Source organism: Scyliorhinus torazame, chromosome 1 (genome assembly GCF_047496885.1).
Source record: "Scyliorhinus torazame isolate Kashiwa2021f chromosome 1, sScyTor2.1, whole genome shotgun sequence".
Lineage (NCBI taxonomy): Eukaryota > Metazoa > Chordata > Chondrichthyes > Carcharhiniformes > Scyliorhinidae > Scyliorhinus > Scyliorhinus torazame.
In genome coordinates, this window is record NC_092707.1 from 357268139 (window position 1) to 357294696 (window position 26558).

At 50.2% G+C, this 26558-nt stretch overlaps 1 protein-coding gene across 3 annotated transcripts in view; it reads right to left on the minus strand.

The window, feature by feature from the left end:
• The window catches only part of prkcea (protein kinase C, epsilon a), an 877089-nt gene that overhangs the window by 344434 nt on the left and 506097 nt on the right, over window positions 1-26558 (minus strand). For all 3 annotated transcript variants that reach the window (XM_072510726.1, XM_072510720.1, XM_072510732.1), the window contains one exon: window positions 636-778. In XM_072510726.1, coding sequence (XP_072366827.1) covers window positions 636-778 — 143 coding nt within the window. The remainder of the gene's footprint in view (window positions 1-635; window positions 779-26558) is intronic.

A 26558-nucleotide genomic window follows, 5' to 3' on the forward strand; every position in this document is an offset into this window, starting at 1 on the left:
GTGTCAGTGCAAACTCGATGGGCCGAATGGACTCATTCTACACAGTAGGGATTCTATGGTCCCAAAGTTGCTTAATTGCTATGCAGCGATTACTTTCCCACAGCAGGGATGTGAAACTGAAGAGTAGTGGGAAGAAGTGGTGAAGTGGCTCTCTCATAATGTCTAAAGGCTAGATAAGAGAAACACTGCTAGAAATCCAGGAACAAACCTTTCAATATCAATTATCCACCTTTGTTCCCTGCATTCTCCACCATTGTATAACCCCTCAGCCATTGCTGGCAGGGCTAATATTGCCATCACAGATGAAATTAGCCCGATTGGGTTAAGGATCAAATCTGGAACTTCCCTGGACTGCGTAGCTTTGTTTTATTGCTTCACAGTAATTTTAACAATTCAGACATTATAAGCTGTTTGGTCGTTTTATAGAGAGACCAAATACCTGAATATATATTCGTGCACAGACAGTTCTATCTTGAAGAAGAGCCACAACCACGATTTATTACATCATTGGTTTTAATTTTTCAGGGTACCTGATCTCAGTTAGACTGACGATGTCAGTGTGTTGTAGAGCAAGAGAACATTATACCACATTCAATCACACATTCAGCTGCACACCCCTACTTTTAATACTCTACCTTTTTCTTCCGTTGTCCACTGTTGGTGATCTTATCCGGAGTGACACCGAGATCCGCTAGCACTTTAGCTATCCCTCGAGCATCGACTCCACAATTTGGTGCCACGTTGGTCTCACAGCGTCTGTGGACGTTCATCTTACACACTAGATAAAGAATGGAAACATTTCATTAGCAAACAGGGGATTTATCTGCCTTCGTCGCAACTGTTTCACTTTGAAACAAAAGCTAAAGGTTAAAGCTAAAATGGAATCTGTATTTATGAAGACTATACCCATCATTTTAACAGCTAGAGACAGTTCATCATTCATAGACAAATGAAAAACAATGAAACAGTTATCGATGAGCACCCTACCCCAAGAGAGAAGCAAGGTCAATGGAGTATAATACATCACATAGTTGTTGGCTTCCTTTCATAATATTGTTCTCATCACAACACTTTTCAGGCCAAGGAAGCCTCTAAGAATTGAACAATATTGCACCCTGAGCCCTGTCATTCATCAGAAATGCATTGTGTAAAACAGCAATCAGAAAATAGTTGGTCTTTCCAAAAAGGACTTCGCAAAAGCAATCTATTTATTGGAAAACAACATTCCTGAAAATTTGTGACGATCCTGAAACCATCACCAAGCACGTTTGCAAAATGCATGGCAATTGAGGTTGCAGTTTCTCAGTTGTTCAACTGGTCACTTCTTCCCCTTCTGACTCAAGAGTAAGACAGACCACTGTTACTTTCTGCACTGAATCTCAAACTGAAAATCTGTCTGAATTTGATAGAAAACTGACTGTAGAAGATTGTGGGGAAATAAATGGACTGAACTGGAACTGCTCAAGTTGACTCCCAGGATTGGAGACAGTTAGAAAGCAGTGGCCAAAGCCAAATCAAACAAAATCCAGCAGCTAAAAGCTTGCTGTCCCTTCAGCTGCTACTAATAATATGTTAATAACTGTTAGGCATTTCTGACTTTGATTAAAAAGTAGGATCTGATCAGTAATGACTGAAGACTTTTTTTCCCACTAATTGCTAGTGAAGCAGAAAGTTACAGGAAGGAAGATTTTCTTTGTTCATTATTTATAGAAACTCAGAGGGATGTAGAGAAAGGACCTAGTTTATTACAAAAGTGAATTTTTAAAAGTATTTCTCCACAAGGTTTATTAAAAGGTGTGAAAGCTCAGAAAGGGCGGGGAACCCGTGACATGTCGATGAGGGCCACAACAGATTCTCGAGAACGGGAAACATTTGAGGGAATCCTGCGGAGGATGCCAAGGTAAGAATAGCCCCCTGGGAAATTAGCATGCTGGGCAGCGCCCTGGCACATATAGACACTGCCAAGTTAGCACAGTGCCACCCTGCCCTAGGGGTCAGTGACAGGCTCTCTGGGAGCCCGATGGGCGGGGAAGGAGGGGTTCCCATTATGTGTGGTGGTGGTAGAGCGCGCTGTGGTCTTTCAAGGTGGAAATTCAGCAGAGCGGTGGGACACCTGGCACTGTATGGTGGAGCACCGGCGATAATGTCGTGGTGGTTGTTGGCCATGGGGGTGAAGGGACCAGAGGTGGAAAGAGCCCCCGATGATTGTGCCATGGAGGGGGTGGGGTTAGGGGTGAAGAGTCCCTGGTGATTGCACAATGAAGGGGCGGTGGGGGAGAGCCCCGGGTACCTTTGTGGTAGAGTGGGGTGGCTGCTGGGGGACGTTTAACTCTCTGCTGACCAGGCCACCTTTTAAAGATGGGGCCCCAATCCCTGTGGAGCCAGCCTCCCCGTCTCTATTACCCCGCCAGCCTGACGGGGTAAATCATGCCGCCAGGTTTTATTTTATCAGAATGTCAGAAAATCTGGTCTGAAAACTCAGCTGTGCACTGGAGAGATACACGGCACCAGTTTTCAGTCAGACCTGACACTCTGACAAATTATGGGAACATTCCGCCCGTATATGTTTAGGCTCTAGTGTTGCGCCTGTAAAATTGACGTGCAGTATCACAGTTCTAGGCCTTGACATTGTTACTTTCACATAACATGATTGCGCAGAACAGCTTTACAGGGTCAGCAGCCCTCTGCAATTTTATCTGCAAGCCAAGATACTAAGTACTATCTGGCCTGCTCCCCTCCGATGTTGGAGTCCACACTGCAGTCTGCTACTGTCAGGGGGATTATTACCACCCTTCTAGCCCCTGGGATTTGAAGGTTAGCAATGCAAGGCAGGTAAGAGGGGGTGGCTTGCTCGATGCCATCACCCCTCTAGCATTTGGAAAGGGTAATAAAGCTCTTGAGGCCCACACATGGGAATTCCTTCTTTAATCCTCGCTACCTCTTTATCTCTTTCTCCTCCATTAAGATGTGCCTTAAAATCCACATCTTTGACCAAGCATTTAGCCAACATTCCTAACACCCCTTTATGTGCATCAATGTCAAATTCTGTTTGCTTTTGCTATATAAATGCAAGAATCGAACCTGGGACCCTGGAGCTGTGAAGCAACAAAATAAAGTCTATATAAATGCAAGTTGCTCTGTCTGTTGTTGAAGTTAAAGGTTTTCTGACAATATCCAAAGAAAAACAGAGCAAGTTTCCTGGTGTCCTGACCAATATTTAATCTTGAACCAACATTAAGGCTATCCAGTTATTTATCTCACTGTTGTTTTTCTACATTACAGAAGTGACTCGACTTCAGATTCATTTAGTGGACTCTGAAGTGCTTTGCAGTGTCCTAAAGTAATGAAAGGTGCCATGTAAGTGATTGTTGCCAGGCTAGATCGACAGGAGATATTGAGGGAATAAAAAGGAAGCAGCGAACTGCTCATCAATTAATTTAATGACGTGCACATTTCCTCAGGTTGGATCGTCAGGTAAATTCCTTTACAGCACTGTGTGTGAACCAGGAGGAATAGGAGCCCTTTCCCATGTCCATCACGTTTACCTGCTTCCCTCCCTGCCATCAGATCAGCCAGTCTGCTCATGGCCCCCAATGTCTTCTCTGGTTTCCCCATGTTTTATTCCGATTCAACCCCTCCCCCACAGACAGAATCCATGAAACTCACAGCCCCAATCTCTCCCAGACTGCTCCCCACTCCACAGCTGTGGGCTGGTGCTCCAGGCCTTCTCACCATCCAGATAACAGAGTGAAAAACTTTAAAAGAGATCCTCCTAGTAAGCTCAGCAAGGGATCAAGTGAGCCCATAAGACCTGCCTCGTCAGTCCCCCACCAATATCAAGGCCCAAGTGTCTGTACTTCGCAATGCGAGCTTCAAAAACTTGGAAATGGACAGATCTAGGGAGAAGCCAGTTCCCAGATTTTCTTCTTCTTAACACTGAGAATGAAAAACATTTTATCACAGGTACCTGGCATCAGCAAAAAGCTTGGTCAGCTCAAACGTGCCAAGGAACTGATGCTAGCTTCTCTCTGGTCCAACAATAACACTGAGCTTCACCTTCAGAAAGGCTGGGGTCACTGTCTGTGCGGAGTCTGTACGCTCACCCTGTGTCTGCGTGAGTTTCCTCCGGGTGTTCCTGGTTTCTCCCACAAATCCCGAAAGACACGGGGCAGAATTCTCCGCAATCGGCGCGATGTCCGCCGACCGCCGCCAAAAACGGCGCGAATCAGTCCGGCATTGCGCCGCCGCAACTTGAGCGGCCGAGCCCTAACCTTGAGGGGCTAGGCCCGCGCCGGACTGATTTCCACCCCGCCAGCTGGCGCGAAAGGCCTTTGGTTCCCCGCTAGCTGGCGCGGAAATGACTTTGCCGGGCGGCGCATGCGCGGGAGCATCAGCGCCCGCTCACGGCATCCCCGCGCATGCGCAGTGGAAGGGGTCTCTTCCGCCTCCGACATGGTGGAGACCGTGGCGAAGGCGGAAGAACATAAGAACTAGGAGCAGGAGTAGGCCATCTGGCCCCTCGAGCCTGCTCCACCATTCAATGAGATCATGGCTGATCTTTTGTGGACTCAGCTCCACTTTCCGGCCTGAACACCATAACCATTAATCCCTTTATTCTTCAAAAAACTATCTATCTTTATCTTAAAAATATTTAATGAATGAGCCTCTACTGCTTCACTGGGCAAGGAATTCCATAGATTCACAACCCTTTGGGTGAAGAAGTTCCTCCTAAAGGAAGGAAAAGAGTGCCCACACGGCACAGGCCACCCGTGGATCGGTGGGCCCCGATCGCGGGCCAGGCCACCGTGGGGGCACCCCCCGGGGCCAGATCGCCCCGCGCCCCCCCCCAGGACCCCGGAGCCCGCCCGCGTCGCCTTGTCCCGCTGATAAAGAGTGGTGGTTTAATCCACGCTGGCGGGACAGACATTCCAACAGCGGGACTTCAGCCCATCCGGGCCGGAGAATCGCCGGGGGTGTGCCCGCCAACCGGCGCGGGACGATTCCCGCCCCCGCCGAATATCCGGTGCCGGAGAATTCGGCAACCGGCGGGGGCGGGATTCACGCCAGCCCCCGGCGATTCTCCGACCCGGCGGGGGGTCGGAGAATCCCGCCCAGGATGTTAGATCAATTGGACATTCTGAATTCTCCCTCTGTGTAACCGGACAGGCGCTGGAATGTGGAGACTAGGGAATTTTCACAGTAGCTTCATTGCAGCGTTATTGTAAGCCTACTTGTGACAATAAAGATTATTAGAAAATGACGCTTATCGATTTGTGGGGCATTTCTTTCCCAGTTCCTTTCCAAACCCGGCATAATTATACTGACAGTTTTGGTCAGATTTTGTGGTGCAGGGCCACGCCTGCCAGTCACTTGATTGACACGATCCAAATTCATTTTGTGGACATTTAGAGCCAACAGAGTGTCATTACCCATTAACCTGTGGACCTAGCCCTAACACTATCTTGGAGTGGCACTCAGCACATGGTGAATGTCTGAGTGGCTTGCTGTGAGCTCTGTGCCCTGAGCTGTCTCCTGCTGGAATGAGTGGGAACTGTGGTGTTCCCCGTTTTATAGTGCGTGTTCCCTTGCTTGTGATTGGCTGTGATGTTGCGTGTGTGTTGATTGGTCCGTTGATCTGTCCATCAGTGTGTATGTGTGTTTGCACCATGATGTTTATCTGAATATCGTGACATCCCCCTTTTTTACAAAAATATGTGCCTATTGTGTTAATAAATATAGATGTGTACTGAGCGCAGCTGTATGTGTGTGTGCAACATCATGGTCACGACGTGCGGCAACTGTGGATCCGCACATTTAAAGCGGCAATGTCCAGCAAAGAACCGGCAATGCCTCCGCTGTGGCAAGATGGGCCACTACGCTGCCTGCTGTCGAGCAGCTCAACCTGCCAACGCTCCCCAATTCCGCCAGCCTCGCAGGGATGTGCGGACCATTCAACCTCCATACACCGAATCATACTCTGACGATATACAGATCGGTAATACAGACGACCGGGAAGCCTTCCGCGTTGCGGTCATTGACAGGAACCGGATGTCCCCAAGCAGGACCACCAGCCGATGCCAGTGTCAATCTGGGTGATGAATGGTGTGCCACCCTAACGGTCAACCGATCACCAATCACATTCCGTTGAGACACTGGTGCCTCCGCCAACCTAATAGCATGGTCAGCTTTCTACGCCTCGAAGGTCAGACCACCGATTCGGCCATCCCGTTGTAAGATGGTTGACTACAACGGAAACGTTATCCCGGCCATGGGATCCTGCCAGCTCCAGGTGACACACAATGCATACACAGCATCACTGGCCTTTGAGATAGTTGGATCATCGAAGGACTCTCTGCTAGGCGCACAGGCATGCAAGGTTCTCCACCTCATTCAGCGTGTACACGCTCTGTCTCCAGAAGGCACGTCAGACTTCCTGGATGCAGAATTTAGGGCACAGCTCCACTCGCTCCTCGCCCACAACCTGGGACGCCCACGACCTGTCATGGACATCTTTAACCTGTCCCTACTCCACTCCGGGGTCCCCACCTGCTTCAAGAAGACCACCATCATACCGGTACCAAAGAAGAACCAGGCAACGTGCCTCAATGACTACCGACCAGTGGCCCTGACTTCAGTCGTAATGAAGTGCTTCGAGAGGTTGATCATGAAGCGCATCACCTCCATACTCCCAGAACGCCTTGATCCACTGCAATTCGCATACCGCTGCAACCGGTCCACATCAGACACCATTTCCCTGGCCCTACACTCATCCCTAGAGCATCTCGAAAACAAGGACTCCTACATTAGACTCGTATTTATTGACTACAGCTCCGCCTACAACACCATAATCCCAGCCAAGCTCATATCAAAGCTCCAAAACCTAGGACTTGGCTCCCCACTCTGCAACTGGATCCTCGATTTTCTGACCAACAGACCACAATCAGTAAAAATGAACAACACCTCCTCCACAATAGTCCTCAACACCGGCGCCCCGCAAGGCTGCGTACTTAGCCCCCTACTCTACTCCCTGTACACACATGACTGCGTGGCAAAACTTGGTTCCAACTCCATCTACATGTTTGCTGACGATACGACCATAGTGGGCCGGATCTCGAATAACGATGAGTCCGAATACAGGAGGGAGATAGAGAACCTAGTGGAGTGGTGTAGCGACAACAATCTCTCCTTCAATGCCAGCAAAACTAAAGAGCTGGTCATTGACTTCAGGAAGCAAAGTACTGGACACACCCCTGTCAGCATCAATGGGGCCGAGGTGGAGATGGTTAGCAGTTTCAAATTCCTAGGGGTGCACATCTCCAAAAATCTGTCCTGGTCCAACCACGTCAGCGCTACCACCAAGAAAGCACAACAGCGCCTATACTTCCTCAGGAAACTAAGGAAATTCGGCATGTCCACATTAACTCTTACCAACTTTTACAGATGCACCATAGAAAGCATCCCATCAGGCTGCATCACAGCCTGGTATGGCAACTGCTCGGCCCAAGACCGGAAGAAACTTCAGAGAGTCGTGAACACCGCCCAGTCCATCACATCAACCTGCCTCCCATCCATTGACTCCATCTACACCTCCCGCTGCCTGGGGAAAGCGGGCAGTATAGTCAAAGATCCCTCCCACCCGGCTTACTCACTCTTCCAACTTCTTCCATCGGGCAGGAGATACAGAAGTCTGAGAACACGCACGAACAGACTCAAAAACAGCTTCTTCCCCACTGTCACCAGACTCCTAAATGACCCTCTTATGGACTGATTTCATTAACACTCCACCTTGTATGCTTCATCCGATGCCAGTGCTTGTAGTTACATTGTATATGTTGTGTTGCCCTATTATGTATTTTCTTTTATTCCCTTTTCTTCTCATATACTTAATGATCTGTTGAGCTGCTCGCAGAAAAATACTTTTCACTGTACCTTGGTACACGTGACAATAAACAAATCCAATCCAATGCAACCAGGAGGCATTCGAGGGCATGGGCACACTGCCCTACACTTACAGAATATGGCTCAAACCGGACGCCACCCTGGTCATTCACGCACCTCGTAGAGTCCCAGCACCACTCAAAGACCGCCTCAAGCAGCAGCTGCAGGATCTCCAGGACCAAGGAGTGCTATCCCGGGTCACGGAGCCCACGCCATGGGTCAGCTCCATGGTGTGCGTTAAAAAGCCCTCTGGCGAACTCCGGATCCGCATCGACCCGAAAGACCTAAACAACAACATCATGAGGGAACACTACCCCATACACAAACGGAAGAAATCACGAGCGAAATGGCCCAGGCTAAACTTTTTACAAAGCTTGATGCCTCGAAGGGATTTTGGCCGATTCAACTGGATCAGTCCAGCAGGAAGCTGTGCACCTTCAACACTCCTTTCGGCAGGTACTGCTACAACAGAATGCCGTTTGGCATCATCTCGGCATCTGAGGTATTTCACAGAATCATGGAACAGATGATGGAGGGCATCGAAGGGGTGCGTGTCTATGTTGACGACGTCATCATCTGGTCCACCACACCACAGGAGAACATCAGTCGTCTCCAGCGTGTCTTTGCTCGGATAAGGGAACACGGCCTGCGCCTCAACCGAGCCAAGTGTTCTTTTGGCCAAACTGAGCTAAAGTTTCTGGGGGACCACATATCCCGGTCAGGAGTGCGTCCGGATGCAGACAAAGTGACAGCTATTGCAGCCATGCCACAGCCGGCAGAGAAGAAAGCAGTGCTACGCTTTCTCGGGATGGTCAACTTCCTGGGGAAGTTCATTCCCAACCTTGCCTCCCACACAACGGCTCTTCGCCACCTAGTGAAGAAGACCACGGAGTTCCAGTGGCTGCCCACACATCAGAAGGAATGGGAAGAGCTCAAAATTAAGCTCACCACAGCCCCGGTATTGGTGTTCTTCGACACCTCTCGAGATACGAAGATCTCGACTGATGCCAGCCAGTCCGGCATTGGGGCGGAACTCCTGCAACGGGATGACACTGCATCATGGACCCCAGTCGCCTATGCCCCGCGGGCCATGACCCCCACAGAACAGCGCTATGCGCAGATTGAGAAGGAGTGCCTGGGTTTGTTAACCGGCATAGATAAGTTCCACGACTACTTGTATGGTCTCCCTCAGTTCACAGTGGAAACCGACCATCGCCCCCCTGGTCAGCAGCATACAAAATGACCTGAATGAGATGACCCCTTGCCTCCAGCGCATTCTGCTCAAGCTCCGGAGGTACGACTTCCAACTGGTCTACACCCCGTGAAAGGACCTCATCATTGCGGATGCCCTATCCAGAGCAGTGAGCACACCGCCCGATTCGGAGGCGTTCGTCTGTCAGGTCGAAGCGCACGTGGCCTTCACATCGGCCAATCTGCCAGCTGATGATTCAAGTCTGGCCAGTATTCGCCGGGAGACTGCGGCTGACCCCCTTCTACAACGTGTGATGTGCCACATGATGGGAGGGTGGCTCAAAGGACAGTGCCCACAATTCTACAATGTCCGGGACGACTTGGCCGTCATTGACGGTGTCCTCCTCAAGTTGGACCGGATTGTGATTCCACACAGCATGCACAGGCTGGTCCTCGAACAACTGCACGAAGGCCATCTCGGGGTTGAGAAGTGCAGGCGGAGGGCCCGAGAAGCTGTCTACTGGCCGAGCATCAGCGACAACATTGCCAACATGGTGCTCAACTGCCCCACCTGCCAAAGGTTTCAGACGGCGCAGCCCCCTGAGACGCTTCAGCCCCAAGAGTTGGCGACGTCCCCCTGGGCGAAGGTGGGTGTGGACCTTTTTCATGCGGTTGGCAGGGACTACGTCATCACCATAGATTACTTTTCGAATTATCCAGAGGTCATACGCCTGCACAATTTGACATCGTCCGCTGTCATCTGGGCATGCAAAGACACCTTCGCTCGCCATGGCATTCCGCTTACTGTCATGTCGGACAATGGGCCCTGTTTTGCAAGCCAAGAATGGTCTTCTTTCGCTGCTTCGTATGGCTTCACACACGTGACGTCCAGCCCTCTGCATCCCCAGTCCAATGGCAAGGCGGAAAAGGGCGTTCATATCGTCAAGCGGCTCCTCTGGAAGGCTGCTGATGCCGGATCTGACTGCTGCTTAGCCCTGCTGGCCTATCGCTCGGCCCCACTAGCCACTGGCCTCTCACCAGCCCAGCTGTTGATGGGTCGCGCCCTCAGGACCACTGTACCATCCATTCTTGTTCCTACACCCGACTATGCTCTAGTACTGCAAAGGATGTGACAGCAGCGTGCTCAGCAGAAGGTGGCACATGACACTCGGGCAACTAATCTTCCTGCTTTGGCGCCTGGAGACAACGTCCGCATCCACCTACCAGAGGGTGGCTGGTCGGCAACTGCCGAAGTTCTCCGATGCGTGGCTCTCCGCTCATTCTTTGTTCGCATGCCTGATGGCTCCATTCGCCGGCGCAATCGCCGGGCTCTTCGCCTGTTTCCGCGCTCGCTGCGGGAACTTACACCGGTGCCACGCCCTCCTGTTGTTCCTGATGTCGACTTTGTGGAGCTTCCTGCCACCATGCCCATTCCTCTGTCGCCTGTGGCCAGGCCCATTCCTCAGCCAGTGGATCCTGACCCACCCTTGAGGCGGTCAAACCGAATTCGTCGCCCACCTACTAGGCTGGACTTATGAGCCTGTTTGAACATTGGACTCACTAAAGTTTTATGCCACAATGTTAATATGTTTCTCTTTTTGCCGTTACAGGAGTTTGTTTTGATGCTTGATGTTTACACTTGTTTTGTTATGGTACAACCTCGTTGCTATGTTGCACCTGACACCTTCCTATGTATATAGTTTAGCCTCATGTACATGTTGTAGATATTGCACACACACATTCAGCTGCGCTCAGTACACATCTATATTTATTAACACAATAGGCACATATTTTTGTAAAAAAGGGGGATGTCACGATATTCAGATAAACATCATGGTGCAAACACACATACACACTGATGGACAGATCAGCGGACCAATCAACACACAAGCAACATCACAGCCAATCACAAGCAAGGGCACACGCACTATAAAACGGGGAACACCACAGTTCCCACTCATTCCAGCAGGGGACAGCTCAGGGCACAGCAAGCCACTCAAACATTCACCATATGCTGAGTGCCTCTCCAAGATAGTGTTAGGGCTGGGTCCACAGGTTAAAGGGTAATGAACAAACCACAGTAACAAGTTTACAGATGTTGTTATTGATAGTAATAAAACAGAGTTGTACCATCTGCAACCGTGTTGGTTCGTCTGTGTAGCAGAGCACCCAACACGACACAGAGGAGACTTTGATCCAAAGAGCTTGAATTGTGCAAGTGAATGTCTAACCCACTGCACAGTCCAATTCCCAAGGCAAAGGTGTGCTTTGTTGTAACTGCAAAGTAACCAAGTAACTATTGTTTCACCCAACAGGATAAGAAGCTTGTCAACATCACTCAAGAAGCAGTCAGAGAAGCTAAAGAAATACAAAGCTCAATGTCATTAGAAGTTAAAAATCAATTAGCTCAAAACCTACTCAAAGCTTTTGCCTTTGATTTTTGAATTTCTCTTACACTGTAAAACATTTGACTGTCAAGGAGTTGGCAAGAAATGTAAATAAGTGAAACCCTCAACAACACCACTATACCTAATTATGCTACTTCAACTCCCCTTGCCCATAAGGACAGCTGACAGCACAGATGTTAGAACTCTAATCTCAGTAACCCACGAGAACAAATTCACATAGTTGCAGGGGAAGTACTTTCATACCTTTCCAGTTAAAATGGAAAGTTAAGTTGTCGCCCATTTTACGGTGAATATAATAATCTTAATTGACATTTTTTATATTCGCCAGGATATGCACGAGGTTAAATCTCCCTCCTTAAATCTGCTCCATTGGAAAGTTCATCCGTACACCCCAGAATATCTCCATTATCAAGAACTGTGGGCATGAAGTCAGGGAAGCTTTGAGAACCATGAAACCTGGGAAGTCACATCTCTAGCTGGCTGAGGGTATGAGCGTACAACTAGTATTACATCTCTCAGAACACCCTCTACACCTCAGCTCCTCTTGCCAAAGCCCTTTGAAGGATGTGCTGGATTACTGTCCATTGGGGACATGACAGAACATCTTAACAGGCAGGTTATTAATAATTAATATTTATATTAAAATCAACCTAGAAATCAGCAAGTTGTTTATCATGTAAAATGGGTAACTGCTCTGAAGAAAAGGTCATTAAAGATTTATATCTTCCTTTGAATTGAAGAGGACCCGAGCAGCCTCTATTACAGGACACGATCGAATAGCCTTGTGCGCCCGACTAGGTGACGCAACGCTGACGTTGAGTCTCCTCGCGCAAGATCTGCGACCCTCGGAACGCCTCGCAAGATCGAACGAGATTAATGTATTTAAGTGAGCTATTAGGCTCATTTAAATATGTCAGCGCCTGACTCTCCCGGGGCACAAACCTGGACCAGGTACAACAGAACCTGGGGGGGTGGGGGGCGGGCAGGGGCCCCTGCCCTTCAGTGGTTGTGTGAGGGCAGGGCGGGGGTCTTGAGGACTCCGTAAGAGATAAGTTTAAGTTGGGGGGGGGGGAGTCTGGAAGCTGCAGTGGGGTGTATGAGGAGTTTGAGAGATGAGAGCAGCATTTAAAAATGGAAATGAGGTAAGTGTGGCCTTGGCGGGGCATTTCTCTCCGAGGCCAAAAAAAACAGGAGTCCAGTTTGATAGCGGGGTCATTCTCAGCGCTGCAGGCACCGAGAAACACCCTGATATATGCACCCAAAACTAGAGTCACTTTTTGGGCTGTTAACTCACGCCCGTACTGTGTCACTTATCCAAGGTAGTTCCAGCTGAAACATATACCATGAAGGCAGTCTTTAAGGAGTGTCTGGTTAAAAGATCTGTCAACCCACAATGGGTATTCCCAATCTCTACCAGGCCATCAATTTGAAACACTTAGCAGACAGTCAAAATCTTGCTCCTAAATAATTATTGAAAAACCTTCTTCTGGCCCTGGGTCCTGTTTTCACCATGTTCAGCTTGACAAGGCAGACATCATTGTTAGATCCCTGCCCTACCTCTGCATCCCATCCCATCGGGGAGGCTGGTACGGGAATTGAACCCGCGCTGCTGGCCTTGGTCTGCTTTACAAGTCAGCTATTTAGCCCACTGTGCTAAACCAGCCCCTGCCTAAAAAATATTTTAGCTACCTTGTCCATCAAATATTGCGGGCAGGATTTTAACTCCTGAGACATACCACCTCAGGAAAAAGTCCTGTGAATGGCACCATCTTTGTTCCAGGGAAGGGGCTTGGGGGTGGATGCGGGATGGAGTTGGATGCAATGCTCCTGGACACAGATGGGAGGCAGACACAGGGAATGCCACGTGCTGAGATGAGATGTTTAAAAGGCTCACCTCAGTTCTCTGGACTTGATTACATTAGACCCTATAGCCCTTACCCCTCACATCCCAACCACTCACTTTGTCCATACATACCAACCCATGCCAACCCACACACCCCATCCACTGCCAATGGCTTCTCATACCCTTCATGCCAACCCATGCCCTCCACCAAACCCCAATGGCCCCTCATACCCTCCATGCCAACTCATGTCAGCTACCCACCCTATAGTCCATTATATCCCCTTTGCCCTTACAGCCTCCATGCCAACTAACCCAGTATATGTCATAGGCAGACCTCAGGAGCCATGCTGAAATGTGACAAAATAAAGTTCTAAATATTTATTACAGAGTTCACTATATACTTAAAAATTCCCATTCATGAAAGCCCATTCAATGAATTTAAATCCCCTCAAGTACTTAAACCCATGTAAAAACAAACATTTGTATTCATAATCCTACATCAAAGACAGCTAATTCTTTAAGAAACTCATTGGGCTGTCAATAAAACCAAACTTACAAACCACCACTGTGATGACAGGTTGTGGAAATCAGCTAATCAATAATAATGCTGTAATGATAGCACTTAAAGTTGTGCCAATGAACAGCTACTGACAGTTTGAAAACTGATTTCTTTTCAATTTTCATAAATACATGATGTGGAGATGCCGGCGTTGGACTCCCGTTCAATTCCCGTGCCAGCCTTCCTGAACAGGCGCCGGAATGTGGCGACCAGGGGCTTTTCACAGTAACTTCATTGAAGCCTACTTGTGACAATAAGCGACTTTCATTTCATTTCAAGTCCAACAGGTTTGTTTCAAATCACTAGCTTTTGAAGCACTGCTCCTTCCTCAGGTGAATGAAGAGGTATGTTCCAGAAACATATATATAGACAAAGTCAAAGATGCAAGACAATGGCTTGAATGCGAGCATTTTCAGGTAATTAAGTCTTTACAGATCCAGAGATGGGGGTAACCCCAGTTAAAGAGGTATGAATTGTCTCATGCCAGGACAGTTGGTAGGATTTTGCAAGCCCAGGCCAGATGGTAGGGGATGAATGTAATGCAACATGAATCCAAGGTCCCGATTGAGGCCGTCCTCATGTGTGCGGAACTTGGCTATAAGTTTCTGCTTGGTGATTTTGCGTTGTCGCGTGACCTGAAGGCCGCCTTGGAGAACGCTTACCCGGAGATCAGAGGCTGAATGCCCTTGACTGCTGAAGTGTTCCCCGACTGGAAGGGAACATTCCTGCCTGGCGATTGTCGCGTGATGTCCGTTCATCTGTTGTCGCAGCGTCTGCATGGTCTTGCCAATGTACCACGCTTCGGGACATCCTTTCTTGCAGCGTATGAGGTAGATAACGTTGGCCGAGTCGCACGAGTATGTACCGCGTACCTGGTGGGTGGTGTTCTCACATGTAATGGTGGTATCCATGTCGATGATCTGGCAGGTCTTGCACAGATTGCCATGGTAGGGTTGAATAGTGTCATGGTCGCTGTTCTGAAGGCTGGGTAGTTTGCTGCAGATAATGGTTTGTTTGAGGTTGCGCGGTTGTTTGAAGGCAAGTAGTGGGGGTGTGGGGATGACCTTGGCAAAAGATATTCATCGATGACGTGCTGAAGGTTTCGAAGAAGATGTCATAGTATCTCCGCTCCGGAGAGAGAAACTTGTGCAGCGATAATATAACTGCTCTGAAGAAAAGGTCATTAAAGACTGTGCCGAATAACTTTAGTTGCAGCCTTGTCAACCTGCCGGGTGTTGGAACAGAAGTTTTTTGGGCCTCAGCGAGGAAAGTCCTGCTGAGGTCACACTTAGATTCATTTCCTGCACTAATATGGAGGAAGAGATCGGGGCGCCATTTTTAAATGGTACCCCGAACTCCCAACCCCCCCCCCCCCCCCCGGCACCATCTTATCAATTAAGGGGTCCCCGACACCCCCCCCCCCCCCCCTCACAAGGGCAGGGCACCCCTGGGCCCAATACCTGACACGGGCAGCCTGGCACCTTGGCATTGCCAGCCTGTCACTTCCAGGTTGCCAGGCAGGCCGTGCCAAGTTGGGGCATTGGGGGGATTACAGGGGTCGCGTTGGGCGGTCAAAAGATCAGGGCGCTATTTAGGCTCCTCAGTGCAGGAAATGAAAGTAAGTGCGGCCCCGGGGGGCACTTCCTCACTAAGGCCCGAAAAAAGAACGGAGTCCCGTTTAATAGCGGGGTTGTTCTCAACACTGCCTCCTTTGAGGAAGAACATTAATGACCTGACCAGAATAGCCACGCTCTCCTTAACCTTTCCTGCAGGCTCTTTATTTTTCTCGCACTCATTCATCAGTACTCTGCAATTTCGGACAGCGCTCTAAACCCTGGGACATTTTTCCATCCTGTGTTACCTGCTACCTAACAATGTCCTGGCCCTCAAGAGCATATCAAGTGTGAGCAATAGTCGCTCACTTACAACAGCATTCCTTTATTGTTTTTCCTGTTAAAATTCCACTGATCAAACTGTTCGAATAAAAACTCATTCACCACTGATACAGACATGCCTCCTCGTTGCTTTACTCTTGTACGAGAGAGTGGCTCATCATGTCTGGAAATCTCAGGTCATGTCTGTTGCATTGAAAATAGCTCTCTAGTCACCCACGATGAGAAAGCTCTGCCATCCCGATGTGCCAATGCAAATTAATTTGTTGTGGTTGAGATGTTTGCCGAGCAGCTTGGTTTATGGGTGAAAACGCAGCAATGAGAAATTTGCATCGCCAAAACAGGGGAATAAACAGTTGTAATAAAAACAGAAATCGCTGGAAATATTCTGCACATCTGGCATCAGATTCTGATAAAGGGTCACAGACTGAAACATTGGGCTGGATTTTATGCTACCCCTGCCAACGGATTTGAAGGCTTGTTATTTATATAATCGGTTGCCCGCCCACCCGCCTCGTCCCACTGCAATTAAAGCAGCGGCAGGGTTGGTGGCCAACTGACCACTTGAGGCCCTCACCCCGCCAGTGATGGGTTTAACTGGCAGCAGAAGAGACCCATCCAAAGTGGCCGGCCCAGCAGGTTTCCCTACATGGGCCGGTGATGAGGAAGGGGATTGTCCCTCATTAACAGGCTGTGGTAATACCAGGTATTGCGGTACCTGAGAGGTGGATGACCATGGGCTAGACCCAGGAGTCTACCATTGGCTGATGTACATAGCTCCGCCCTGAGAGCCGGAGTATAAGAGCCGATGCCATCCTGGCAGCCTTCACTTTCTGTATCGAAGCTGCTGGGGAATAGTTCTAGCAGATTAAAGCCTATTAGTTATGACTCACCTTGTCTCGAGAGTAATTGATTGCGCATCAATTTAATCTGCTACAACTTCAGTGAAGGGATGGATCTCCGTATCAAACCGGAGTGCCTTCAGCTTAGCCCCCACGCGGACAACTCTTCAAACATTGGCTGGCATGCTTGAAGGCCACCGGCACCCCCACGGAAAAACAAAAGATGCACCTTCTACGCTCGCGGGACAGCCCTGGGATCTACCCTCTGATCGAGGAGGTGGAGAATTATGCTGCAGCGATCGAGCTGCTAGAAGGACATTATATCCGCCCTGTGAACCAGGTCTACGCTCGTCACCTGCTGGCGACTTGGAGGCAAAGCCCCGAGGAAATGTTGGAAGTCTTCTACTGGGCGCTGCTGGTGCTGGGCCGAAACTGTGGCTGCCCGCCAGTTTCGGGGAACGAGCACACGGAACTTTTGATCAGGGATGCTTTCATGGTAGATATGACCTCCCCCGCTATCCGCCGAAGGCTCCTAGAAATGGACACTCTGGGACTTGCAGAGGCACGGGCCCTGGCGGGGTCCATGGACGTTGCCTATAAAAACGTGCTGGCCTTTGCTCCCAGAGGCGCGGTGGGCCCCTGGGCTGCGTGGCACCCTGTTGCGGCAGCCCCTCAGACTTTTCCCCTGACCCTGCAAGCCTGCGCGGCGAGACGGCCCGCTACCGCCGCCGGACAACGCTGTTTCTTCTGCGGGCAGGTGAATCATCTCCGCCCGCGCTGCCCGGCCCGCACCGCCACCTGCAAAGAGTGCGGCAAGAAGGGCCACTATGTCGGGGTCTGCTAGGCCTGCGCCGTGGCCATGGTCTCCAGCGACTATCGGCAGCCCCCCTTTCAGTACCCGGCCGCCCAACGCTCACCGCCACCCCCCTATCCTCAGGCCATGAGCGACCCGTGGGCGTGGCCATTTTGCCCCCCGGCCACCACGCTGGACACCGCCATTTTGTCCCTCGCCGCCGCAATCTTCTTCATCCCCGGACTCCATGTGCGACCCATGGCTGACGCCACCTTGGATGGGGCCCCAGGCCCCCAGCACAGCCGACTACACGCTGCCCGACCAGAACTCTCCATTACTGCAGCTGGCCTCGGTGACTCTGGACCAGAGTCGGCCCCGGACGCTTGCGAAAGCTACAACGACGATCTCCATCAATGGCCACGTGACGTTGTGCTTGATCGACTCTGGGAGCACGGAAAACTTTGTTCACCCCGACATGGTAAGGCGCTGTTCTCTTGTCACCCATCCCGTAAATGAAAGGATCTCCCTGGCCTCCGGGTCATACGCGGTGGAGATAAAGGGGTTCTGCCTAGCGAACCTCACTGTCCAAGGCCGGGAATTCCACAATTTCCGCCTGTACGTCCTGCCGCACCTCTGCGCAGCCACCCTCCTTGGGCTGGATTTCCAGTGCCATCTGCAAAGCCTGACTTTTAAATTTGTCGTCCCTATACCCCCCCTTACTGTCTGCGGCCTCGCGACCCTTAAGGTCGACCCGCCTTCCCTGTTTGCGAACCTCATCCCGGATTGCAAACCCGTCGCCACCAGGAGTAGACGGTACAGTGCCCAGGACCGGACCTTTATCAGGTCGGAGGTCCAGAGGCTGCTGAGGGAAGGGGTCATCGAAGCAAGCAACAGTCCCTGGGGGGTTCAAGTAGTGGTGGTAAAGACCAGGGAGAAACATAGGATGGCCATTGACTACATAGAACATAGAAAATACAGCACAGAACAGGCCCTTCGGCCCACGATGTTGTGCCGAACCTTTGTACTAGATTAATCATAGATTATCATTGAATTTACAGTGCAGAAGGAGGCCATTCGGCCCTTTGAGTCTGCACCAGCTCTTGGAAAGAGCACCCTACCCAAACTCAACACCTCCACCCAACACCAAGTGCAATTTTGGACATTAAGGGCAATTTATCATTGGCCAATTCACCTAACCTGCACATCTTTGGACTGTGGGAGGAAACCGGAGCACCTGGAGGAAACCCACGCAGACACGGGGAGGACGTGCCGACTCCGCACAGACAGTGACCCAAGCCGGAATCGAACCTGGGACCCTGGAGCTGTGAAGCAATTGTGCTATCCACAATGCTACCATGCTGCCCTTAAGAACAAATAAATCTACACTATATCATTTTACCGTAATCCATGTACCTATCCAATAGCTGCTTGAAGGTCCCTAATGTTTCCGACTCAACTACTTCCACAGGCAGTGCATTCCATGCCCCCACTACTCTCTGGGTAAAGAACCTACCTCTGATATCCCTCCTATATCTTCCACCTTTCACCTTAAATTTATTTCCCCTTGTAATGGTTTGTTCCACCCGGGGAAAAAGTCTCTGACTGTCTACTCTATCTATTCCCCTGATCATCTTATAAACCTCTATCAAGTCGCCCCTCATCCTTCTCCGTTCTAATGAGAAAAGGCCTAGCACCCTCAACCTTTCCTCGTAAGACCTACTCTCCATTCCAGGCAACATCCTGGTAAATCTTCTTTGCACCTTTTCCAAAGCATCCACATCCTTCCTAAAATGAGGCGACCAGAACTGTACACAGTACTCCAAATGTGGCCTTACCAAAGTTTTGTACAGCTGCATCATCACCTCACAGCTCTTAAATTCAATCCCTCTGTTAATGAACGCGAGCACACCATAGGCCTTCTTCACAGCTCTATCCACTTGAGTGGCAACTTTCAAAGATGTATGAACATAGACCTCAAGATCTCTCTGCTCCTCCACATTGCCAAGAACTCTACCGTTAACCCTGTATTCCGCATTCATATTTGTCCTTCCAAAATGGACAACCTCACACTTTTCAGGGTTAAACTCCATCTGCCACTTCTCAGCCCAGCTCTGCATCCTATCTATGTCTCTTTGCAGCCGACAACAGCCCTCCTTACTATCCACAACTCCACCAATCTTCGTATCGTCTGCAAATTTACTGACCCACCTTTCAACTCCCTCATCCAAGTCATTAATGAAAATCACAAACAGCAGAGGACCCAGAACTGATCCCTGCGGTACGCCACTGGTAACTGGGATCCAGGCTGAATATTTGCCATCCACCACCACTCTCTGACTTCTATCGGTTAGCCAGTTCGTTATCCAACTGGCCAAATTTCCCACTATCATGGGGAACCTTATCAAATGCCTTACTAAAATCCATGTACACTCATCCACATGCTTGGTCACCTCCTCAAAGAATTCAATAAGACTTGTAAGGCAAGACCTACCCCTCACAAATCCGTGCTGGCTATCCCTAATCAAGCAGTGTCTTTCCAGATGCTCAGAAATCCTATCCTTCAGTACCCTTTCCATTACTTTTCCTACCACCGAAGTAAGACTAACTGGCCTGTAATTCCCAGGGTTATCCCTAGTCCCTTTTTTGAACAGGGGCACGACATTCGCCACTCTCCAATCCCCTGGTACCACCCCTGTTGACAGTGAGGATGAAAAGATTATTGCCAACGGCTCTGCAATTTCATCTCTTGCTTCCCATAGAATTCTTGGATATATCCCGTCAGGCCCGGGGGACTTGTCTATCCTCAAGTTTTTCAAAATGCCCAACACATCTTCCTTCCTAACAAGTATTTCCTCGAGCTTACCAATCTGTTTCACACTGTCCTCTCCAACAATATCGCCCCTCTCATTTGTAAATACAGAAGAAAAGTACTCGTTCAAGACCTCTCCTATCTCTTCAGACTCAATACACAATCTCCCGCTACTGTCCTTGATCGGACCTACCCTCGCTCTAGTCATTCTCATATTTCTCACCTATGTGTAAAAGACCTTGGGGTTTTCCTTGATCTTACCCGCCAAAGATTGTTCATGCCCTCTCTTAGCTCTCCTAATCCCTTTCTTCAGTTCCCTCCTGGCTATCTTGTATCCCTCCAATGCCCTGTCTGAACCTTGCTTCCTCAGCCTTACATAAGTCTCCTTTTTCCTCTTAACAAGACATTCAACCTCTCTTGTCAACCATGGTTCCCTCACTCGACCATCTCTTCCCTGCCTGACAGGGACATACATATCATACTACAGCCAGACCATCAACAGGTTTACGCAGGTGGATGCGTACCCTCCCCCCCGTATAGCCGACTTGGTGAACAGGATTGCGCAATACAAGGTTTTCTCCACGGTGGATCTCAAGTCTGCCTACCACCAGCTACCCCTCCGTAATGGTGACCGGCAGTACACTGCCTTCGAAGCAGACGGGCAGCTCTATCATTTTTTGAGGGTTCCCTTCGGTGTCACGAACGGGGTCTCGGTCTTCCAACGAGAGATGGACCGAATGGTTGACCAGTACGGCTTACGCGCAACGTTCCCGTATCTTGATAACGTCACCATCTGCGGCCATGACCAGCAGGACCACGACACCAACGTCCGAAAATTTCTCCAGACCGCGAATATCCTTAATCTGACTTACAATAAGGATAAATGCGTGTTTAGCACCGACCGTCTAGCCATTCTAGGCTACGTAGTGCGAAGTTGAGTCATAGACCCCAACCCTGAGCGCATGCGCCCCCTCATGGAGTTCCCCCTCCCTCACGGCCCCAAGGCCCTAAAGCGCTGCCTCAGCTTCTTTAGCTATTATGCACAGTGGGTCCCCAATTACGCAGACAAGGCTCGACCCCTGATCCAGTCCACAACCTTCCCCCTGTTGACGGAGGCCCGCCAGGCTTTCAGCCGCATCAAAGCAGACATTGCTAAAGCCACGAGTCCCTCCCCTTCCAGGTCGAGAGCGATGTGTCCAACGTAGCTCTGGCGGCCACCCTCAACCAAGCGGGCAGGCCTGTGGCTTTCTTCTCCCGCACTCTCAATGCTTCCGAAATTCGCCACTCCTCGGTCGAAAAGGAGGCCCAGGCCATAGTAGAAGCTGTGCGACACTGGAGGCATTACCTGGCCGGCAGGAGATTCACTCTCCTTACAGACCAACGGTTGGTTGCCTTTATGTTCGATAATGCACAGCGGGGCAAAATTAATAACGACAAGATCTTGCGGTGGAGGATCGAACTCTCCACCTACAATTACGAGATCTTGTACCGTCCGGGGAAGCTGAACAAGCCTCCTGATGCCCTGTCCCGCGGCACTTGTGCCACCACACAAGTGGACCGTCTCCGATCCCTCCACGAGGACCTCTGCCACCCGGGGGGGGGGTCACTCGTTTCTTTCATTTTATCAAGACCCGCAACCTGCCCTACTCCATCGAGGAGGTCAGGACCGTCACCAGGGACTGCCATATCTGCGCGGAGTGTAAACCGCACCTGATAAAGGCTTCCCGTCCCTTTGAACGCCTCAGTCTGGACTTCAAAGGCCCTCTCCCCTCCACCGACCGCAACACGTACTTCCTGAACGTGATTGACGAGTACTCCCGCTTCCCGTTCGCCATCCCCTGCCCAGACATAACCACAACCACTGTCATCAAGGCCCTCCAGGGTATCTTTACACTGTTCGATTTCCCCGCATACATTCACAGTGATAGGGGGTCCTCCTTTATGAGTGACGAACTGCGTCAATTCCTGCTCAGCAAAGGCATCGCCTCGAGCAGGACGACCAGTTACAACCCCCGGGGAAACGGGCAGGTTGAGAGGGAGAACGGCACGGTCTGGAAGACCGTCCTGCTGGCCCTACGGTCCAGGAATCTCGCAGTCTCCCCCTGGCAGGAAGTCCTCCCGGTGGCCCTTCACTCCATCCGGTCGCTGCTCTGTACTACCACAAATCAGACACCTCATGAACGTCTCCTTGTTTTCCCCAGGAAGTCCTCCCTGACCTCGCTCCCAACCTGGCTAGTGACACCCGGACCCATCCTGCTTCGGAAACATGTGAGGGCGCACAAGTCGGACCCGTTGGTCGAGAGGGTCCACCTGCTGCACGCCAACCCCCAGTTCGCCTATGTAGCGTTCCCTGACGGCCGCCAAGACACGGTCTCCCTTCGGGACCCGGAGCCCCACGCGCACCCGCACCAGTGCCCCTACCCCCACCCTCCCCGCAGCACCTGACCGGAGGGTCTGTACTCCCGCTGCCCCTGCCTAGGCCTGAACAAGCACCGACACCCCCTACAGGCGCCCCCCCCGCCCACCTTTCACCCCAACAGCGCCGTCTAGGGGTGACAAAGCTGCCTGGGAGGACGACACTACGTTCCCGGAGTCGCAACCGCCGGGACCCCCATCAGGATCACCGCCGAAGCCCAGACGCTCCAGAAGGACGACCAGGCCACCTGATCGACTGATTGCTGCACCATGAACACTTTGCTCTTACCCCTGACATCATGGCACCTCCATACCTGGTCCTACCATGCGAAAGGCGACATTAACGCTGGCCATCACCCCGCCGGGCTCTTTTTTTAACAGGGGGTGAATGTGGTAATACCAGGTATTGCGATACCTGAGAGGTGGATGACCATTGGCTAGACCCAGGAGTCTACCATTGGCTGATGTACATAGCTCCGCCCTGAGAGGCGGAGTATAAGAGCCAATGCCGTCCCAGCAGCCTTCACTTTCTGTATCGAAGCTGCTGGGGAACACTTCTAGCAGATTAAAGCCTATTAGTTATGACTCACCTTGTCTCGAGAGTAATTGATTGCGCATCACAGGCCCCCTGGGACTATTGGATGGTCCCCTCCATGGTTTCATGCCCCCCCCCCCAGTTTGCCCTTCCCCTAAGACCTCTCAGACCCCAGCACCCCCATCCCCTCATTCTGGGGCCTGCCAACTTGGCACCTGGCAAGGCCTCAAGCACTTACCAAATTCTGATCCAATGCCGCACATTTCTGTCCCAGTGTACTGGAGAGCTGCCAGCCTTTGATTGAGTGTAAACTCTCCGAGGTGGTACTTGTTGTCCCTGAGGGGCAGGATGGCCTGTCTTGAGTCTAATAAAAGTCCCCCCAGTCAGGGCCTGGGAATTTCTCCACAAATGCTGCCAAGCCTGCTGAATGTTTCAAGCATTTTCTTTTGTTTTCCTCTCTCAGATCATCCACAGTGTTTTGCTTTTGTAATAAAAAGCTGTATGTGGGAATGACTGTATGTGGGAATGTATGTGGGAATGACTGTGGATCCAAAGATCCAAGATTGCAGAGAGTAGGAGCTGCGGAGATGCACATGGATTTTGATGTTCATCTTCACAAATCACTCACAACAAATCAGTGAAAATGTACAATAGCAATTGCAAGGATAACAGAGCATTGGCTTTTATATCAGTGGAACCAGAATGCAAATGTGATGAGGTAATGCTTTGGTGAGATTGCATCTGAAGTGCTGCATTAATTCTGGGCACCAATCGTCAGGGAGGATACATTTGGCTTTGAGTGGACACAACACACATTCACTTGAATGATACTGGGGTTAAAGTAGGATAACAGGTTAGGTGAACGTGCCTTGTAGCCTCTTGAGTTCAAAAGGCTGAGGGGTGATGAAAACAAATATGTTCAAAATGATATAGGGTTGCCACGAATGAACTATTGTTCCCTCTGCCTAGGGAAATCCAGAACAAGAGGGAATAATCTTAAAGGGGGGGGTGGGGTATCACAATATGGATCGGATGTTCCGCAGCAGTCAGCTTCCAGTTAAAAGGAAAGATGCTGAAAGAGTATAACACTCGCATGGAGGCAATGCAGACTATCTCAGAAAGGCCTGATTCCAGTTGCATGTGCCAAAATCAAATATAATAATAATCTTTTATTGTCACAAGTAGGCTTACATTAACACTGCAATGAAGTTATTATGAAAATCCCCTAGTCGCCATACTCCAGCGCCTGTTTGGGTACACAGAGGGAGAATATTGAATGTCCATTTCACCTAACAGCACGTCTTTCGGGACTTGTGGTAGGAAACCGGAGCACCCGGAGGAAACCCACGCAGACACAGGGAGAACATGCAGACTCCACACAGACAGTGACCCAAGCTGGGAATCGAACCTGGGACCCTGGAGCTGTGAACCAACAGTGCTAACCACTGTGCTCACCTGCTCCAGTATTTCAGAGTTATGTTGAGGGGCAGCCATATCAAACAAGCTGCATTTTCACCTCTCCCTTCTGGTTGGCCTTGACCTGACCCCAATACTCAAACACCCTGTGACCTTTCAAGTTTTAATACCTTGCAGACTCTCCTAACTTGCCTCAACAGCTCTCGATCCACCACTTCGGCTTGAGTTGCTGATTAACATCAGAACCCAATTGTTATTTTGTTTCCCTAATGGTTACAATTTTCCACACACTTTGTTACTGCGTCTCCATTTGTTCCAACAGCTGACAATTCAATGCCTTTTTATGATCCTATAAACCCAATGGCATGTCTCCACTTAGTGAACAGCTCTATTTTCAACGATCGTCCCATTCCCAACCTATCTCCGACTTTTCTCCACATTTTAACACATTCAGTTCAGGAGATTATTGTCAAAGTGTCTTTCATCAGTTAAAACATTATGTAAGCTTCTTCTCCGACACACACTTCACCTCCTATGGCGCTATTCATTTATATACTCAGCTGCAAATGTGAAAATATTAGCTCAATATAACAAATCTCTTTTACATTCATGTTTAAATTCTCATGACCTTGAAAATGACTGGTTACAAAAAAGAATCTGCAGAGATTTGATTGCTCTGCATCTCACTGCCATCTATTGGGGGATGTTGGTACAATCTGTTCTCACTCACACCGTCAGATCAATTTTTGAGTTCTCAGGAAATAAGGGGCTGAATCTTATGTTCTCCCTCATGGGTCAGTTGGTGGTTGGGGGGTGGGGGGGAGGTTGTGGCCCTGGTGTCTTCCTGCCTTAACTACGATTACGTCTGTGATGGGAAGGCCCGTGGACCGCGTTCACGCCCAGTTGCCAATTAATGCCTAAATAAGGGTCTCATCTCGCTGCTGCTGGTATTAACCAAGTAGCAGGCAGGGGGCTTGCCATGAAGGGGGCACAACAAGAAAGCCTGTGCAGGCTTGCCTGCAGGCTCCTCAGCTGTGGGGCTGGTGGGCATGGTTGTTTTTCATTCAAAGGCACTCAAGTGTATGATCATGGGACCCAACTTCGGGAGGGGGGCGGGGGCAGTCCCTGGCCCTGTTGAAAGCCACCAATCCCCTGCCTTCTCTGCCACCCACACCCCTTCAACTGCAGCCCCCACCCCCTGAGCCCCCCCCCCCCCCCTGCCAATCCTGCTATGACCCACCTCTGGCGTGGTATTCAGCGACAATACCAGACCTCAGATGGGTGCCTCTCTGGTGACACTTCTGATTGACCAGTAGCTCGCAGTGGACAAAACTTCGGTCCGTGGGGTCCTAGATTCAGGGATACAGCCTGCTGCTGGTCTGTCAAGTGGAACAAGACATGGTGGTCTAAAAGGGGCGATGGGACTCTGTCTGACTCTCCAGCCGGTGGCTGAGACCCCCGTTGCCCGCACAAATATTCCACTTGAAGCGATATGGGGAGCGGGCAGGAAAATGAGCTTATGGCAAAAGATCAGCTGTGGGGCTGGATTCTCCAGTTCCCTGGTCACACGCCATTCACTGGCGGCGGGATTCTCTGCTCTCGCCGCTTGTCAGCGGGATTTCCCATTGAAGGCACTCCAGGCCGCCGGGAGGAGTGCACTGCTCGCAGGAACTACATTCTCTTATATACTAGTTTTACTACCTTACAACAATAACAACTTGTGTTTACATAGCACGTTTAACATCGTAAAACATTCCAATGTACTTCAAAGGAACGTTATCAAATAATGGCACCGAGCCACATACTAGGAGAGGTAGTCAAAACGCTTGCTCAAAGAGGTCGTCTTTAAGGAGCATATTAAAGAAGGAAATAGGATAGAGAGGTGTAGAGGTTTATACTGTGGGCTCGAGCTGTTTG